General features: G+C 35.8%; 1 protein-coding gene across 1 annotated transcript in view; it reads right to left on the reverse strand.

Moving 5' to 3' along the window:
• The window catches only part of MIGA1 (mitoguardin 1), a 343,183-nt gene that overhangs the window by 82,165 nt on the left and 239,863 nt on the right, over window positions 1–21,155 (reverse strand). Inside the window, exon 8 of the mRNA XM_053693332.1 lies at window positions 17,762–17,862. Coding sequence (XP_053549307.1) covers window positions 17,762–17,862 — 101 coding nt within the window. The remainder of the gene's footprint in view (window positions 1–17,761; window positions 17,863–21,155) is intronic.

The raw sequence follows: 21,155 nt of genomic DNA on the forward strand, positions 1-21,155 counted from the left end.
TCTTCAGTAACAAATTCAGTTATAAAGTTACACAGTTACTTTCCTTGGACATATAATTGGCTCAGGTGTGCTGGATAGTTAAAAAGGCAAAAAACAGCCAATATTCTGATTTAGGTGCCAAAGCAATCGTGGTTAATGGAAATGGTTAATTTAACAGATGAATACCTTGATGTCTTTAAAGTTCAGTTTGCGTGTTTTAAAAAACGTAGTGCAAATTAGTGTAGAGGTACCTTAATCTGTCCTGGTTGCAACCGCTGATTATCTTCACTGTGAGGGATTCACAGACTGTTTGTTCCTGGTGCTTCTGATAAGTCACCTGACCTTCTCTTTGATTCAGAGGTCAGGGGTGATGATCCGTTCTGGTGATGTAGTTATCCTTTTTTTTGTTTTCCTTTCTTCTTATAGCCCAAATATTGTTTTCATCTGGGTTCCCTCAGACTTCTTAAGGTTTGAAGAAATCTTTGGTCAGTGTTTAGCAGTAACACCGTATTCCCTGAAGTTACCAAAGGTAGATTTTAACTTGCAGGGTCAGGAGAAAAGTTTAAAGTTGCAGGGTCACACAGCTTTGTGACAGTAGTAAATGAAGTTTAGTAGAGTGTAGCAGGTCCCATTCAACGCGTTTCACCCTTCTGGGCTTTATCAAGAATGCTTATCCTGCTAGCTTCTGGCTTTTTAAAGGTATGAATGTGTTTTGATTGGTTCCTTCATTTCCTTTTGATTTCTATCAACACCTGTGTGGCTTCCAATGTAAAGGTGGACTTTATTTAAGTTGGTAATGATTGTTTCTGTGTTGTTATTTAGTTACATGATACACAAGGAAGAGAACTTATCATTTCTGCTTTATTAGCATTCACACAATTCAACTTATATATTTCAATTCTAAAGTGCCTTTATTAGATAATATACATTTAGATCGTGCAAACTTAAAATTACCTAAACTGAAACGAAAATATAAGAATCAGAATTACCATTCCCATATCTAGAATTATTGTAAGTGGGTAAAAATTAATGATATATATATATTCCTTTTCAACAAAGGATAGTAAGTTCAACAATTTATAAATTTGTAACAATTTAAAAATGGACGAAACGAAAATATAAGAATCAGAATCATCATTCCCATATCTAGAATTATTGTTAGTGGGTAAATGTTAACGATATATACATATTCCTTTTCAACAAAGGATAGTAAGTTCAACAATTTATACATTTGTAACAATTTAAAAATGGACGAAACGAAAATATAAGAATCAGAATCATCATTCCCATATCTAGAATTATTGTTAGTGGGTAAAAATTAACGATATATACATATTCCTTTTCAACAAAGGATAGTAAGTTCAACAATTTATAAATTTGTAACAATTTAAAAATGGACGAAACGAAAATATAAGAATCAGAATCATCATTCCCATATCTAGAATTATTGTTAGTGGGTAAAAATTAACGATATATACATATTCCTTTTCAACAAAGGATAGTAAGTTCAACAATTTATAAATTAACAATTTAAAAATGGATGTACAATTAAATCAGAAATTATCAATCCCATAACTAGAGTTATTGCTAGTGGGTAAAAATATGGCTTATTCAATTAATTTATTTATTTTAGGGGGATAAAAATTCCTTTTTAATTACTAGAAAAATGAATTTATATAGGGCTTGTACTATCTTTGCCCAAGATAAATTGAAATGTTATTGCTTATTTAATGTATGTGAGTATTTTCTATATAAGTGGCTGATTTAACCTGGAAAATGTTCGCATATTGTAAGAGACTTTTATAAGAAGGGGGAAATGTCTATCTCAGAGTTCAAGCCTCCAGGTTGGAGGGTATTCATTAGGTATATAATTTCAGCTTCTGCCTTTAGGAGTTTATTTTCCCAGTTTCCCCCTCTCCAGTCGGGGTGAACTTTTTTAATTCCCCAATATTTAAAATCTTTAAGGTTGTTGTTGTGTACTTCCCTAAAGTGGCGATAGATATAAGGGTCAAGGTTACCCCTATCTATGCAAGAGAGGTGCTCCCTTATCCTTTCACGGAGCATTCTGGTTGTTTCTCCTATGTAAATTTTTTTACATGAACATTGAATGGCGTAAATAACGCCTTTATCTTGACATCTAATTGTGTCTCTTATTTTGAAAGTAAAGTTTCCACTTTTTGATTTTAAAATCTTTTGTTTACTACTAAATTTACAGGCCCGGCATCTAAAACAGGGGAAAAAACCATTTAAAGGATTTCCGTCTAGGCACCTTTGAGTGTCTTTCTTCTTTATGCTTTTCAATTGACTGGGAGCTAGTAGGCTCTTCAAATTCTGTGCTTTCCTATATATTATTTTTGGGTTTTCCCCCACTTTTCCCCCTATGATGGGATCAGTTTGTACTAAGTGCCAATGTTTTTTTAAAACTCTTTGGATGTTTAGGTTGTCATGACTGAACTCAGTTATAAAGGGCACATTAATTTCATCTCGATTTTCTTTGATATCTTTTGTTTTATATTCTAAGAGGTCCCTCCTTACTTTCTTATCTACCTCTTGTTTAGCTTCATTGATTACTTCTGGACTATATTCTCTTTCTAAGAATTTCCTTTCTAAGATCTTTATTTGATCCTGATAATCTGTCATTCTTGAGCAATTCCGTTTAATTCTTAAATATTGCCCTTTAGGGACATTGTCTTTCCACTTTTTCATGTGGCAGCTGTTATAATGGATTAGATTATTGGCATCCACCTTTTTAAAATGTGTTTTGGTTATTAATTGGTTTTCTACAATTAATAACCAAAACACATTTTAAAAAGGTGGATGCCAATAATCTAATCCATTATAACAGCTGCCACATGAAAAAGTGGAAAGACAATGTCCCTAAAGGGCAATATTTAAGAATTAAACGGAATTGCTCAAGAATGACAGATTATCAGGATCAAATAAAGATCTTAGAAAGGAAATTCTTAGAAAGAGAATATAGTCCAGAAGTAATCAATGAAGCTAAACAAGAGGTAGATAAGAAAGTAAGGAGGGACCTCTTAGAATATAAAACAAAAGATATCAAAGAAAATCGAGATGAAATTAATGTGCCCTTTATAACTGAGTTCAGTCATGACAACCTAAACATCCAAAGAGTTTTAAAAAAACATTGGCACTTAGTACAAACTGATCCCATCATAGGGGGAAAAGTGGGGGAAAACCCAAAAATAATATATAGGAAAGCACAGAATTTGAAGAGCCTACTAGCTCCCAGTCAATTGAAAAGCATAAAGAAGAAAGACACTCAAAGGTGCCTAGACGGAAATCCTTTAAATGGTTTTTTCCCCTGTTTTAGATGCCGGGCCTGTAAATTTAGTAGTAAACAAAAGATTTTAAAATCAAAAAGTGGAAACTTTACTTTCAAAATAAGAGACACAATTAGATGTCAAGATAAAGGCGTTATTTACGCCATTCAATGTTCATGTAAAAAAATTTACATAGGAGAAACAACCAGAATGCTCCGTGAAAGGATAAGGGAGCACCTCTCTTGCATAGATAGGGGTAACCTTGACCCTTATATCTATCGCCACTTTAGGGAAGTACACAACAACAACCTTAAAGATTTTAAATATTGGGGAATTAAAAAAGTTCACCCCGACTGGAGAGGGGGAAACTGGGAAAATAAACTCCTAAAGGCAGAAGCTGAAATTATATACCTAATGAATACCCTCCAACCTGGAGGCTTGAACTCTGAGATAGACATTTCCCCCTTCTTATAAAAGTCTCTTACAATATGCGAACATTTTCCAGGTTAAATCAGCCACTTATATAGAAAATACTCACATACATTAAATAAGCAATAACATTTCAATTTATCTTGGGCAAAGATAGTACAAGCCCTATATAAATTCATTTTTCTAGTAATTAAAAAGGAATTTTTATCCCCCTAAAATAAATAAATTAATTGAATAAGCCATATTTTTACCCACTAGCAATAACTCTAGTTATGGGATTGATAATTTCTGATTTAATTGTACATCCATTTTTAAATTGTTAATTTATAAATTGTTGAACTTACTATCCTTTGTTGAAAAGGAATATGTATATATCGTTAATTTTTACCCACTAACAATAATTCTAGATATGGGAATGATGATTCTGATTCTTATATTTTCGTTTCGTCCATTTTTAAATTGTTACAAATGTATAAATTGTTGAACTTACTATCCTTTGTTGAAAAGGAATATGTATATATCGTTAACATTTACCCACTAACAATAATTCTAGATATGGGAATGATGATTCTGATTCTTATATTTTCGTTTCGTCCATTTTTAAATTGTTACAAATTTATAAATTGTTGAACTTACTATCCTTTGTTGAAAAGGAATATATATATATCATTAATTTTTACCCACTTACAATAATTCTAGATATGGGAATGGTAATTCTGATTCTTATATTTTCGTTTCAGTTTAGGTAATTTTAAGTTTGCACGATCTAAATGTATATTATCTAATAAAGGCACTTTAGAATTGAAATATATAAGTTGAATTGTGTGAATGCTAATAAAGCAGAAATGATAAGTTCTCTTCCTTGTGTATCATGTAACTAAATAACAACACAGAAACAATCATTACCAACTTAAATAAAGTCCACCTTTACATTGGAAGCCACACAGGTGTTGATAGAAATCAAAAGGAAATGAAGGAACCAATCAAAACACATTCATACCTTTAAAAAGCCAGAAGCTAGCAGGATAAGCATTCTTGATAAAGCCCAGAAGGGTGAAACGCGTTGAATGGGACCTGCTACACTCTACTAAACTTCATTTACTACTGTCACAAAGCTGTGTGACCCTGCAACTTTAAACTTTTCTCCTGACCCTGCAAGTTAAAATCTACCTTTGGTAACTTCAGGGAATACGGTGTTACTGCTAAACACTGACCAAAGATTTCTTCAAACCTTAAGAAGTCTGAGGGAACCCAGATGAAAACAATATTTGGGCTATAAGAAGAAAGGAAAACAAAAAAAAGGATAACTACATCACCAGAACGGATCATCACCCCTGACCTCTGAATCAAAGAGAAGGTCAGGTGACTTATCAGAAGCACCAGGAACAAACAGTCTGTGAATCCCTCACAGTGAAGATAATCAGCGGTTGCAACCAGGACAGATTAAGGTACCTCTACACTAATTTGCACTACGTTTTTTAAAACACGCAAACTGAACTTTAAAGACATCAAGGTATTCATCTGTTAAATTAACCATTTCCATTAACCACGATTGCTTTGGCACCTAAATCAGAATATTGGCTGTTTTTTGCCTTTTTAACTATCCAGCACACCTGAGCCAATTATATGTCCAAGGAAAGTAACTGTGTAACTTTATAACTGAATTTGTTACTGAAGAACTGTAAAGCTATTAGGATTGATACATTTGTGCCTTTTAAATATTTAATTCACCATTTATCTTAGAAATTTGTTGCTTGCCATATGTTATCTATAGAATTAATTCCTTTATACCTGAAATTCTAGGATTATATGGTTCTAGTCTGTTTTTATAAGTGTTGTATAAGGGAGACGTCCCTTTATTAATTAGGAAAAGCATTTGCTGTTGTTTTTATGTGTTATAAGAATTTTTAAATAAAATAGATTGTATTAAACATAAATTAGATTGGTATCATCATTTCCTAGCTTTTTTTAGCGCTGCTAAATAAACCCCATTTTTTCTTCTTATCCACCATTTAGTTCTCTTTGAGGGAAGAACTTTTTTAGCAGCAGGAATCCACCTTTAGGCGCTCCTATCACACTACACATAAATAACTATTCTATAGCAACACAACAGAAATGTCTACTAATTACAAGTAATTTACTGTCTCTTTAAGGCTTACCTAGCTAACTCCATCCACAACAAGAACATGTTACTCACTAACAGACTTAAGTGCTGGCAGGATGGGTTTACTTCCTATGTTTATACATTCCCTCCTCTAAGAGCTCCAGCTCCTACACTTTACTCGGAGACAGACAGCTTTCTAAAATTACCTCGCTAAATAAGTAGTGCAGACACTGGCCCGCCACAATTAAAAATATAAAAAAATCCAGATTAAAAAATACTCCTGTTCCCATAGCTGTGTGCTCTTTAATAACACTGAGCTAGCTTAAAAAAACTAGGCTCACAGGCGATTAAAGGGACATTATACACTCATTTCTTCTTAGCATAAATGTTTTGTAGATGATATATTTATATAGCCCTCAAAGTTTGTTTGTTTGTTTAAATGTATAGGCCCCTAGTTATCAATGTCTGTCGGACCTGATCCGACAGTGTGGATCAGGTCCGACAGACATCGCTGAATATGGCGAGCAATACGCTCGCCGTATTCAGCATTGCACCAGCAGCTCACAAGAGCTGCTGGTGCAACGCCGCCCCCTGCAGACTCACGGCCAATGGGCCGCCAGCAGGGTGGTGTCAATCAACCCGATCGTACTCGATCGGGTTGATTTCCGGCGATGTGTGTCCGCCTGCTCAGAGCAGGCGGACAGGTTATGGAGCAGCGGTCTTTGTGACCGCTGCTTCATAACTGGTGTTTCTGGCGAGCCTGCAGGCTCGCCAGAAACACTGGGCATCAAGCTCCATACGGAGCTTGATACATATGCCCCATAGTTTTGCCTATTTTTAAATAACATTGCTCTGATTTTCAGACTCCTAACCAAGCCCCAAAGTTTTATGAGAATACCGTCAGATACCTTCTCCAGCTTGCTCCTGTTTGTGTAAAGGGTCTTTTCATATGCAAAAGAAGGGGGAGGGGGGGAGTGTCTTATTTGCCACTTGCAGTGGGCTTTCCAGCTACCTTTTCAACAGAGCTAAACTGAGAGCGTCTAAGTAAGTTTTTAAACCATTTTATACTGGATTTTTATATCAGTATCTGTGCATCTTATTCTTTATAGTAGTGTCTATTACATGCAGTTATATGAAAATGAGTGTATACTGTCCCTTCAAGTACTTAACACTTACTTATACAAACCATTGCTGGCTTTGTGAGTGGACTGAAGAAAGCACTTTGAAGAATGTTTGCTAATTCAAGTATATATAAAAATGTTTCTATTCAAAACTGAAATGCACTTTTGCCTATTAAGTCTATTTAAAGGGATATTAAACACTACATAAATGCTGGACAGCATGATGTATTCAGAGCTAAGGTTCGCCTGAGAATAAAATGTATTTTTTTAAACTTGTTAAAAATATTTTTTTAGGAAATTTAATTAAAGGGACACTGAACCCAAATTTTTTCTTTTATGATTCAGATAGAGCATGACATTTTAAGCAACTTTCTATTTTACTCCTATTATCACATTTTCTTTATTCTCTTGGTATCTTTATTTGAAATGCAAGAAAGTAAGTTTAGATGCCGGACCATTTTCGGTGAACAACCTGGGTTGTCCTTGCTGATTGGTGGATAAATTCATCCACCAATAAAAAAGTGCTGTCCAGAGTCTGAACCAAGAAAAAAAAGCTTAGATGCCTTCTTTTTCAAATAAAGATAACAAGAGAACAAAGAAAAATTGATAATAGGAGTAAATTTCAAAGTTGCTTAAAATTGCATGCTCTATCTAAATCACGAAAGAAAAAATTTGGGTTCAGTATCCCTTTAAGCATTTTATATTACAACCTCCAAGTGTTAATGACCATTTAAGAAAGGAAATGCAAACAAGTAAATATCACATTACTTCCCATTGCTGTCATAATTACATTTTTTCATAGGTGATGCATTGTGAGATATGGAAAAACAGGAAATGCCTCTGTATTTTTGAGGAAATGAGAGACATTTTTTTCTAAGGACAACTATCATAAATACCAACGTATAGCGTGATATGTATCAAACATGAATGATTTATCTCGCTTCAGAATCAAGTAATACAGACATCTTTCTCAATAGTATTTATGTCTGCAGTCTGGAAGTACAGGCCCTAGCAAGGACCCTTGGCTGACTTCTCTGAAAAATAGCAACATATAAACATTTAGCATTAAGATTCCAGGGCATTGCTGTAATCAGTAAGTATAAAGCCCACGTATATATCATTGTACAGACAGATAGTTTATTACAGCCACACGTTAACTAAATTATAAAAAATAAACATATATATATATATATATATATATAAATATATAAATCATCTTATAGTTTAAAATAGAACTCTATATATATAAGATTAACTTTGTGATTATATTTCATTGCCACTTAATCTTCAGAAATAAGTGCTGGGTCCCACCAAAAAAAAAGACTGGATAATAAAACATACTGCCCATTGAGTCTACCATATTTCTTTCCACAGTGAAAGCTTATTAAATTATTAGGATATCCTTATGCATATAGCATGAATTCTTCAATGCCCTTAGGGTCTTATTTATCAAGTTCTAGATAGACAGGGTTTCCAATTATAGGGGCTGAATTATCAAAGTCTGACGGACATAATACACTGCAGTGGATATGCATACGTTGTCGGCATTCAGCATTGCACAAGCAGTTCTAGTGAACTGCTTGTGCAATGCCGCCCCCTGCAGATTTGCGTCCAAATGGCCGCTAGCAGGGGGTGTCAATCAACCCGATTGTATTCGATTGGGTTGATTGCTTTGTATTCGATTGGGTTGATTGCTGTATGCCACTCAGAGGCGGCGGCGGATCCAGTCAAGGAGCAGCGTTCTTAAGACTATGCCCCGAATGGGGTGAGTTAGCCCCATTCGGGGCATAGTAAATCGACCCCTTAGAATCTGACTGCTAGGGATGAGTGAACAGAATCCATTGCTTGCATTTAAGATTGCACAAGCAAATGCGTGCACAGGTTCCACCCCCTGGACTTGTGCAACCAATTGTGTGAAAGTAGGACTTGTCAATCATCATGGGCAAATACGTCAAGACGGTCAAGTAAGATTAAACTGCAGTGTTAAACCCACTGCATCTTCACATGCACTGCTAGGGCCCCAAGATATATAAGCACCTTGATCAATGGAACACTTTGTCTTCAACACCTCTGCTTGAAGTTTATTCCATGAATTAACCATCTTTTCTGTAAATACATTTTTATGTAAAATTAGTTTGAGCCTGCTACCCCCTATAATTTGAGATCCTGATCTATTGTTCTAGTTTTGTACTTTTTGGGGAGAATGCTTTTACTAAAAGGGACACAAAACCCAATTTTTTTGTGTGGTATAGGCAGAGAAAACATTTTTTAAAAACACTTCCTAATTTATTTCTATAAAGAAATTTGCTTTGTTCCCAGGCAGAGGCGTATTATCGGAAAGGCCAACAAGGCCGGTGCCTAGGGCGACATCTTTTGGGGGGCAGCATTCCACACCACACTTCATAATAAACACTCTGTCTGCTTAAATTTTTTTTATTTATTTGCCCGGCGGCAGCCGCACATCATGGCTTTAACAAGAACTTCCTTTAGAGTTAAAGCCGCGAGTCACGCAAGTGCGCACGTAATCTCCCAGACCAAGAGGCAACGTTGGTGACTGAGACTGAGTCACAATGTGGAGCGGCACCAGAGACAGTGAGGGTATTCTTTGTTGAAAAGCATACATAGTAGGTACCTTGCATATGTCTGGAGCACTACATGGCAGAAAATGCTGCTACCATTTAGTGCTCTTCCAAATGAATAAAATTGTTAAAGGTACTCTTGCCATATAGTGCTCCAGAAACCTGCATGCTCCTGAGTCTACCTACATGGTGTTCAACAAAGATACCAAGAGAATGAAGTCAATTTGGTAACAGAAGAAAAGTAGTGAACTTGTACCCTGCAATTACAACTTGTAATTCTTCATCACACTTCAAAATTGAAAATTGCACAAGAGGATTAATGTGCAATGCCGCTCCCCCGCTCTTGCACAACCAATTGCACTAGAGCAGGGCATATCAATCACCCTGAACAAGTGGGTGTTGAGGTAATTAATCTCGCCACATCTAGTGGCGGAGGAAAAAAGAAGAAGCAGTTTACGCTTCTTAAAAATGTTTGCTCATGCAAAACTGCTCCACAATAGCTTCAAAGGTTGTGAATGATAAATGTACCCCATAGTAAGGTGCTGAATTATTTCCTTGTGAGCTTTATGTTTAGACAGTACCATTATAGTAGCCATTCTTAGAACAGTTAATCCCAGAATTTGTCTGTTTTTTTAAATATATTTCTGACTCCAAGGGGCCTATTTATTATTGTGCGAGCTGACATGATCCGATATTGTGGATCATGTTCACTGCACATCGATAAATGCCCACAGCATACACTCTCGGCATTTATCATTGCATTGCAGTTCTGGTGAACTGCTGGTGCAATACGGCCCCCTGCAGATTTGCGGCCATTCAGCTGCTAGCAGGGGGTGTCAATCAACCCGATCATATTCAATCGGGTTGATTTCTGACGATTTTTGTCCGCCGTCTCAGACTGCTGCTTCATAACTTATGTTTCCGGTGAGCCTACACGGGGCATCAAGCTCCATACGGACCTTGAGTAATATGCCCCCAATAGTTTCAAATCCAGTTTTTCTATAGTCTTGAGCTAAAATACATCAGTATTTTTAGATGTGCGTTAAATACATTCTCTAAATATCTACTTGTATGTCCTTTCTTTAGAGTGTTACACAAGCATTTCATGTAGCTGAGTAATATTGACTATTGGGATTAAAGGGACATTCTACTGGAAAGTTAAGATTCCCCTTTATGTTTTTCTAACGACTTGTTATACCAGCTGCCTCGAAAACAATGCATTTTGAACACAATAAGAAGCATTTTAACATATACTTTAGTTTTCAAAACAGCTTAATTTAAAATTGGTCAATTTTAAGATGTTGCCTTAATACGACTTGTATGTTTTGAAATAAGGTGTCCTCACTCATCGTGTCACCTGTTGCACATGTATCATAAGTGGTTATTAAATGAACACATGCACGCTCCTGAGCTTAAATCAGTATGCTAGAAAGGTGCTAAGTTTCCACAGAGGATGCCAAGAGAAATTGAATTTAAAGGGACAATAAAGTCAAAATTTAACTTTCTTGATTCAGACGGAGAGTGAAATTTCTTTTATAAAGGTAGTGAGAGTCCACAAGCAATTACTCCTGGGAAATAACATTCCTGACCACAATGAGGAGGCAAAGCCCTCCCACCTTACTGGAAACTAGTTTTTTCTTTGCCTCCGCAGGAGGAAGGTAAAGACTGAAGGTGCTCCAGATGTTCTTCAGTAAAAGGAGTCCTCAAACTGATTTGAGGCCCAGTTTCCCCTCATAGAGCTGTTTCAGAAAGCGAAGCTTTTGGAGTATTCGGTAGTGGCACAATTACACCCAGTGGGAGTTAGTCACAGGTCTGCCACAGGTGTTGCAGGGATGGGTCCCTAGCCTCCTTCTGTTGGATCGTCGTTATACTCCATGTGCATAGATCCTCTGCTGTCACGCATACAGCACTGGTTGGCTGTCTATTGGAAGAAGTATTTTCCTGCAAATTGTAAGTCGAAAAGTGTGGGTACCAACTATGGTAAGTATGGGGTTTGTTATTGTAGGCACTCACTTAGCCTATAGGCTATTAGTAGGTATGATGGGGGTTCTACACCATAGCCAGGGAACTATTTTGACAGGCATCTTTTATACGGAATTGTGTTTAAAGAATCTTTATATATTTTGTTAGTGCATGTTGGATTTTTAAGCATGTTATAGTGTTTGTGCTTGTCAACTTTTTATATATTTTCTAATAGTGCTCTGTGTTTTAGGTCTTTACGCACTTTTGTATTGTGTGAGTTGGCTTTTCTTGTGCCTGGCTGGTTAGCTTGTGTCAGGTTTACGTGTGCATGCATGTATCTAGTTTACTTAGTATGCTGCTAAGGTGTGTCGGTTTTTAGTGTGTTTCAGTTTTCGAGCACATAGTCTATTTATTTAGTGCGTTTTGTTAGTTTGTGCGCCTGTCAGTTTTGAGAACTACGTTTGATTTTTGCCTTAAGTGGTTTCTTCTGATAATATTAATCAAGAGCTCATTGTTCCTTCTTTTTGTCTTAATCCAAAGAATTCTAAGGAGAGGCTTCTCCATAACTTGGATGTTTTTAGAGCCTTGAAGTTTTATTTGCAGGCTACTAAGGATTTTAGGCAATCCTCTAGTTTGTTTGTTCTTTTTTCTGGTTACAGGAATGGTCAGAAGGCTACAGCAGTTTAGTTAGCATCTTGGTTAAAACTTTTGAATCATAAGGCTTACTTAGAGATGGGACAGTCTCCTCCTAAACATATTACTGCCCATTCTACTTGGTCAGTGGCTAGTTCCTGGGCTTTTAAGAATAAGGCATCTTTTGATCAAATTTGCAAGGCAGCTACGTGGTCTTCCTTACATACTTTTTCTAAATTCTACCATTTTGATGTTTTTGCTTCTTCTGAAGCAGCATTTGTTAGGAAAGTCCTTTAGGCAGCTGTTTCTAGTCAATAAGTATTGTTGTATATATATTTTTACAGCATGAAAAAAAAAAAAAAAAAATTCTTAAAATGTACATTGAGTAATTATTTTGTCCCACACTATAACGCATGGACTCCACAGCTTGAGAATTAGTTTCTTTCTTTATGAAAGAAAATATAATTTATGCTTACCTGATAAATGTATTCATTTTGTGGTGGTGTATTTTTTACTGGTGGCATTTCAAGTACGCCACTCTTTTTTCACTGCTCCTGTTTTTTTTTTGCTCTTCTCCATTTCTACCTTTCTTCTTTTCCTTGCTTGGCTATACATCAGACTAATTTCCAGTAAGGTGAGAGGGATTTTTAAGGGCTTTCAGAGTTTTTGGAATATTTTCATCCTCCTAGTGGCCCGTAGTGGTATTTCCCAGGAGAATGGCTTACAGACTCTTACCACCATGAAAGAAATGAATTTATCAGGTAAGCATAAATTATATTTTTAAACAACATTCCAATTTACTTCTATTATCTAATTTGTTTTGCTCTCTCGGTATCCTTTGCTGAAAAGCATACCTAGGTAGGCTAAGAAACAGCAAAGAACTACTGGAATCTAGCTGCTGATTGATGGCTGCACATATATGCTTGTCATTGGCTTAGCCTTACCCAATGTGTTAAGATAGCCCCCAGTAGTGCGTTGCTGCTCCTTCAACAATGGGTACCAAGAGAATAAAACAAATTTGATAAAAGAAGTAAATTGGAAAGCTGTTTGCTCTATCTGAAACATGAAAGAAAATATGTGGGTTTCATGTGCCTTTAAATAAGTAGCATTGCATAATCAACGAGTGCATACAAAAGAGAATAACACTCACCCTGAATTTTAATTGACCAGCAGATTTTTGTATTTGACAAATTTCAAAATATAATTTAATTTGCCAGCCCTGGATCATGTGACATCCATCAGCCAATCACAGACTCATATACATATACACGGTGCACAATTCGATGATGGAAGTAATCTAGAAAGTCTCTTTAAATCGTGCCTTTAACTCTTTTCCGGAAGCCAATTCTGATGTGGCACATTTTTTTCTTGAAAAAACTATTAGACCATGCTGCAAATAAGCATTAATATTAGATGTGAATTGTACATGTGATCTTGCTTTACATTGATCAAAGAATTAGTGTATATGTGTAAAATGTATTCAAATTCCATCTAGGACTAAGCATGGGAGTATGCTTTACATGTTGATTAAATGGACAGTAAGCACCATAAGATGTTTATTAAAAATACTTAGTCATGCAGAATTAAACAACTTTGCAGTATACATTCATTATTTATTTGGCCCCCTTTTCATGCAATTTAGCTCTGAAAATTGGTGCATTTCCAAATTCCTGTCTATAACTCAGTCCAGATTGGAATGCATAGAAAGAACTGTTTGCAGAAAAATGCAAGTGAAGACTGTGTTGTGTGATTATTTTATTAGGTTTATAATGCTGTCTAGCATTTAAAGTCTTCATTTCAAAGCTTTTACACTAATGTATTAGGTGTTACTTATGACAATTTTGAGAGGGGTCTGGAACCTAACTCCCTCACTTCCCATTGACTTACATTATAAACTGGGTTTCAATTTACAACAGTTTCGATTTACAACCATTCCTTCTGGAACCTAACCCCGGCATAAACTGAGGGCTACCTGTAATTTCATGCTGTATTTGAATCATGAAAGTTTAATTTTGACTTTACCGTCCCTTTAATATTGACTATTGAGTACTTTGTTGTTTTTTTGTAGCTGTATGTTCCTTTTATATTTAAAAACAAACAAACTTTATTGTGCTGTGGAAGACTAGAATGTGCATCTTTAGTATTATTGTTTTTGGTGCACGTACAATAGTGTACCCCTCTTCTGTAAATATATTTTGTAGTGGCATATTTTAAAAAAAGTGTATTAATATAACAATGTTGGTTATGCAAAACTGGGGAATGGGTAATAAGGGATTATCTATCTTTTTAAACAACAAAATTTCTGGTGTTGACTGTCCCTTTAAAGTCACGGGCTGTTTTCTTGTAAAGTGTCACTTTGTTTTTCTAAAGTATTTGCTTCCTATATAAATCCAAAAATATGTGAAGAACTCAGTCAGTAACAGCTGAATTCTTCAGCAGAGGAGAATGCTTTCCCTCGACATTCCAATAAATCCATTGAATAGAGGATCTGAGATTGTTATAGCTTTTTGTATAAACAGCCACATTTTCTATGTGATTTACTGCAATGTTAGACAGAGACACTGCAAATGTACAACTGTTCTCAGCAATAATTTGCAGTGCATACATTGTAGTAATGCTTTTACAGGGTATGGCCAGGAAGGATATCTCAAATTCTTGTTTAAAATAATTTTGACACAGTAGTTAGGATAAATATGTGCACACAAATTGCATATTTACTTACATTATCAAATTAAGCATAATATATATAATATTTATTTGCATACTTTCTGAGGCACCAGCTGTTACGGAGGATGTACAGTACAAATACTGTACAATATTTTGTGATTGGCTGATGGCTTTCAAATGATGCAGGTGGGAGGAAACCTATTTACTTTGAAATTTGCCTGAAAAAAAACACTACTAATTTGAAATTCAAATTAGTAATTGCTATTGCATTGTCTTTTTATAATGTCTCTATCAATTTGACTGCATTTATTTGCCTCTAAATACAGATATTCAATTATTCTTTAGTTAATAGAATACTATTTAATGTTATTTGATTTATTAAATATTGCATTTTAAAGGGACATCTATGTCAAAATTAAAAGTTTCATGATGCAAATTGTTATTAGCAAATTCACCTCTTTCTCTAACATTTCTGTATTAAACCTTATCTCCATTCAATGAGAGCATACTGAAGTAGTCTCAGTAGACATACGGGTCTAAACTTCTGGATACTCTGAGCAGCACAATGTACATTTATATAGAGGTAACTAAATTACTATGAACATATAAAAACAAAAGTAATAATTCACAATTCACAGTTTGCCAGTTTTACCATTTATAATGTCTCACTTAAAGGGACAGTGAACACATCAAACTATGTTTCTAAAGCATTGCAATAATAATTAACAAACTAAAGGGACCGTCTACACCTTAGTCATCTTAAAGTTGTACCTTAGATTAAGCTGCAAATAGTCTCCTGTTCCCCTTTCTATATAATGCAGCAGGAATGGTAAAAAAGTTATTTTAAAATGAATATTGTTTCTGCCCACATTGTAATGGCTGCCAAGCTCCGCCCATTGATGACATCATGATCTGGGCTGCATATGGCTTCCAATCACAAAAGACTCACTAGTTGGATTCAACAGACTGTCAATGATATTCAGCAGAGTTCCTAGATGTAGCCCAGATTGTGATGTCATCAGTGGGTGGAGCTTGGTAGCCATTTCAAACTGGCCAGAAACAATATTCATTTTGAAAATATTTTTTTTTATCATTCCTGCTGCATGATTTAGAAAAGGTGCAGTAGGATATTTGCAGCTTAATCTAAGGTAAGACTTTAAGATGACTAGACTGTTCCTTTAAGGGCAAACTATAAGGGGTTTTTGCGCGTTGGAAGTAGCACGCTTATAGCGAGTTGAAAGTAAATGCATTTGCTTGAAAGAAATTAAATTTAAAGGGGCATGAAACCCAAACCTTTTCTTTCATGATTTAGGTAGAACATTCCATTTTAAACAACTTTCCAATTAATTTATATTATTAAATTTGTTTCATTCTCTTGGTATCATTGGTTGAAGGAGCTGCAATGCACTACTGGTTACAATCGGTATATATATATATATGCAGCCACCAATCAGCAGCTAGAACCTAGGTTCTTTGCTGCTCCTGAACTTACCTGGATAAACCTTCCAGCAAAGGATAACAAGAGAAGGACGCAAATTAAATAATATAAGTAAATTGGAAAGTTGTTTAAAATGGTATGCTCTGTCTAAATCATGAATGTCTAATTATGACTTTACTGTCCCTTTAACGTGTGTTAGGATAGCACGACTTCAGAGCTCTGGTTAACTGTTACACAAGACAAAAAGGTTGCACAAAACACATCAAAAATACATGGTGTGAGGTGTGAGAAAAAAAGCTGCAAAAGGCTTTAACATAGAGTTACATACATAAACATGTCTAGATATGGAAAAACTTCAGAAAAGGCAAAATAAATAATAAAAGTACAGGTGGCCCTCGGTTTACAACGGTTCAATTTGCACCGTTTCAGAATAACAACCTTTTTTTCAGTCATGTGACTGCTATTGAGAAGCAGTGCATTGATTAAAATAGCCAGTAGGTGGAGCTGTCCGCTTGTGTTGCAGCAAAGATATGCAAGCCAAGCAAGCTGAAATTAATCCGTTTAACCAGACCTGAGCTATCGAGCAGCTTGCAAAGGAACAAGATCTTCCTGTCTATAAATCCAGATTGGAATGCATAGCAATAACAGTTTGCAGAAAAATGCAAGTAAAGTCTGTGTTGTGTGATTATTTTATTAGGTTTATAATGCTGTTTAGCAAATGTTTTTGTTCATTTAACTTAGTTTAATTATATATTCTGTGTTGTGTGATTATTTTATTAGGTTTATAATGCTGTTTAGCATTTAAAGTCTTCATTTCAAAGCTTTAAAAATAATGTATTAGGTGTTACTTATGCCAATTTTGAGAGGGGCCTGGAACCTAACTCCCTCACTTCCCATTGACTTACATTATAAACTGGGTTTCAATTTACAACGGTTTCGATTTACAACCATTCCTTCTGGAACCTAACCCCGGCATAAACTGAGGGCTACCTGTATATTGTACATTTGTTTTACTGTGCATAATATTAACATTGTATTTTACAATCTCAAATCTCAAAGAGTTTATTGTCCCATTAAAAGGACATAAAACAAGTTGGGGCAGAGACAAAATATAATAATATGTACTTTAATTACTTTACCTGCAAATTTATACTGCAGTGCCTCGCCATTAACCCTTTCTTTTTAGTTTCTGAATTGTACAGCTCTAACTCCCCCTACACATTTCCTTCTATGGCTGTATCTATATCTATTGTTGTTTTGGTAGAATACAAAAGTGCACAGTGATTATCTGCTGGAGCATGCCTAGAAGCTGTGAACTCATCTGAAATACAATGCCTGTGTCTAAACACTGATAAGGGGGGTGGAGTTGACTGCTCCAGGCAGCATAGCTATGTAATTCATTTTGTTTATTTTGGAAAATTATTTTTAAATACTTGCCAGCAATTTTTAAACAATTTTTTTTTATGCAAACTATTGAAATTAATTAGTCCTTTTAGGATATGCACAGATCTCCACCTGTTTTATGGCACTTTAATGTTATCACTTTATAACCAAGCATATAATACCTCAGCAGCTGAAACAAATGAGTCTGTTGAAGCGATGCTTAAGGTGTCTCTCAGTCCATTATCTCCATTGTAATCCATCACTGTGACATCCGTATCTTTATCTTAAAAGAAACATAACATTTAAATCAGAATTTCTTTTAAGATCTTACAGGCACATTATTATTGAGCTAAAATTAGTTAATATTATTTTTTTTAAAAACTTTGGTGCACAAATTATCATTAAATTATTTCCAATTTACTTCTATTATCAAATTTGCTTCATTCCCATGAGTTGAAGAGATACCTAGGTAGGCATCTGGTGCACTACATGGCAGGAAATAGTGCTGCCATCTAGTGCTCTTGCAAATGAATAACATTCTTGCAAAACTACTGCCATACAGTGCTCCGGAAATGGGTGGGCTACTAAGCTTATGTCCCTGCTTTTCAACAAAAGATACCAAGAGAATGAAGAAAAATTGATAACAGAAGTAAATTAGAAGTTGTTTAAAATCGCATGCTCTTTCTGAATCATGAAAGAAAAATTTTGGATTTCATATCCCTTTAAAGTGAATGTAAACTCTGCTTCATCACTCAAGTTCTGCGTGACATTGACCTTTAAATAACATGAGTTTCATTCATCATTTTACTTATCTATTCGCAGTTACCGTTATTTTCAATGTTTTTAGCTGTCCGCTGTCATTATAATCCTCCACCCGGCATTTGCTATTGCTTGTTGTCATTTTTAGCCACGATCAGCATAACCAATAACAGCGCTAACCACAGGGGGACCCAACCCCTTTGTATGTCGTCACGCGTCCGTATTGCGCTTGCGTTAGACTCCGCTTACAAAATGCTTCTCAGAAGCTCGTTCACAATTCGCGCATGCGCATTTGCAAATTTCCCTGAGTTCATTTCTTATTGAAAGAATATACGGATTGCGCGATGGAGGATGAGATCCTTGCTGCGCTATCCAACGGCTATCCAACGATAGTATTCAGTGAATGTACTGATTCACTGAATACTATGTTGATTGACAGCGGAATCGTTGTTTGACGCATGCGCAGTGTGTAACTGAGACGGGAGCGCGCATTGCCACCAGGGCCGCCATCAGGGGGTGACAGGGGTGACTCCTGTCAGGGGCCCAATGAGCCAGGGGGGCCCCATGAGGCAAGAACTAAAAAAAAAAAAAAAAAAAAAATTTTTTTTTTTTTTTTTTTTAAATTTGGGCAGCCACCAGTGGGTACTACAGCAGTGTGCTAATTGAGCATGGGAAATGTTATTACAAGGAGTAAAGTATTATCATTTGAGAAGATTTCTTAGTGTGCACTAAACCACTATGCGCAGTGTGAGACAGACTTGGCACTTCGTACAGTGTGTACCTGGGTCAGACGGCAGATCACTTTCATTTGCAGAGGAGCTAGTACTTACTTAGCAAATGTTTTTTATTTCTTTGTGCAATTTTGGATTGTAACTTCAGTGTGGTAGTAGTTGTTTGGTGGGGCTAGGGGTCCATAAAAACACATTTTTTTAGCAGCAGTGTATTTATGATTATTTGACAATGCTGTAGAAATTCTATATTTAAAACCATGCAGAAATGTTTCCACCTCAATACACAAATGGTAGATGCCCTTTTGGCAGATATGCATTATATTACATTCCAGTTTACTGCCCCTTTATGCAAGGAGACATTTTATCTAAGATTTTTACATCTGCATAAAATGTTATACTCTCAGACTAAGATTGCTCAGTGTTTGAAATGAGACAGGTTAACTTAAAACTGTTCAGTTTACACTACAGCTGACTTAATTTTGAAATACATACCAACAAGCCTAAATCCTGCATTTAACCAGATCTAATGGTATGAGTACCACAGCTTATGGTCCCACCAAGACAATATAGAGTACAGCATTTTCAAAATCCATAAGTACAGCTGACAGCTGGGAAAATTTATACACTATATTTGAAGTGGTGCTCTTGGTTGGGGAAAATGGGGAAAAAACAAACATATGTCAACCTTTTAAAGGTACTTTTCTTCATCTAGCCATCTACCCAGCTCATTAATGTACAATTTTGAATTCACAGAATTATTTTTGTTTGCACATTTACAAATATGATTCTTTCAAAAGTGATCTCTTAATTTCTATTTTTTTTTATCATGCATGTCACACACTGTTGATTTAGGGGATGCAAGGTGCATAAATGTTTCCTCCTGTGAGTGTTTCTGTGGGTGTCTGTGTTTATGTATTTGTATTTTGGTTTGTTTCTCTAGGAGTGTGTATGCATTTTTTATCTGTGGGTCTCTCTGTGAGGGTGGGTGTGTATGTCTTTGTGCATTTTCTGTGGATGTCTGTGAGGGTGTGTGCATATGTCTTTGAGCTTTTTCTGTGGGTGTCTCTGTGAGGGTGTGTGTATGTTTGTCTTTGTGTATTTTCTCTGGATGCCTCTGTGAGGGTGGGTGTGTATGTCTGTGTTTTCTGTGGATGTCTCTGTGAGGGGGTGTGTGTGTATGTATGTATGTCTGTTTTCTGTGGATGTCTCTGTGAGGGTGTGTGTTTTATGTGGGTGTCTGTGAGGGTGTGTTTATGTCTTTGTGTGTTTTCTGTGGATGTCTCAGTGAGAGTGTGTGTATGTATGTCTTTCTGTGTTTTTTATGCGGTTGTCTCTCTGTGTGTGTGTATGTCTTTGTGTGTTTTCTGTGGGTGTCTCTGTGTGTGTGTATGTCTTTGTGTGTTTTCTGAGGCTGTCTCTGTTGGTGTTTCCTTGGGTGTATGTGCAAGTTTGAGTTTGTATGTGTGTGTCCATTGTCTGTTCCTTTTTAGGACATTTTGACCTTACTACTAATTATTCACATCTTTCTACAGACTTTGAGACTAACAAGACCTTTCCGGAAGTAACCAATCCACCATGTAACCTTTAAATTATTGTTTAGGCAGTTCAGGGCCCTTCCTTTCAGCCACTGCATGCTATTGTCATAATTTAGTTGTCATCTTCCTTTACAAAAAGATAATCAGAACTCCATATTTTGTTTTCTAAATCTCCTTTTTTTTTTTTTACAAAACTGTAGTTTACCTTAGCACTTGTTTACATTGACCTGACAAGTAATAAGTGTCTGTTTGGGTGTCTGTGTCTGGGTGTGTTTCTTTGCGTGTCTGCTAGAGTGTCTACAGGGAGTGCAGAATTATTAGGCAAGTTGTATTTTTGAGGATTAATTTTATTATTGAACAACAACCATGTTCTCAATGAACCCAAAAAACTCATTAATATCAAAGCTGAATAGTTTTGGAAGTAGTTTTTAGTTTGTTTTTAGTTATAGCTATTTTAGGGGGATATCTGTGTGTGCAGGTGACTATTACTGTGCATAATTATTAGGCAACTTAACAAAAAACAAATATATACCCATTTCAATTATTTATTT

The sequence above is a fragment of the Bombina bombina genome, chromosome 10, assembly GCF_027579735.1.
Source record: "Bombina bombina isolate aBomBom1 chromosome 10, aBomBom1.pri, whole genome shotgun sequence".
NCBI classification, from domain to species: domain Eukaryota; kingdom Metazoa; phylum Chordata; class Amphibia; order Anura; family Bombinatoridae; genus Bombina; species Bombina bombina.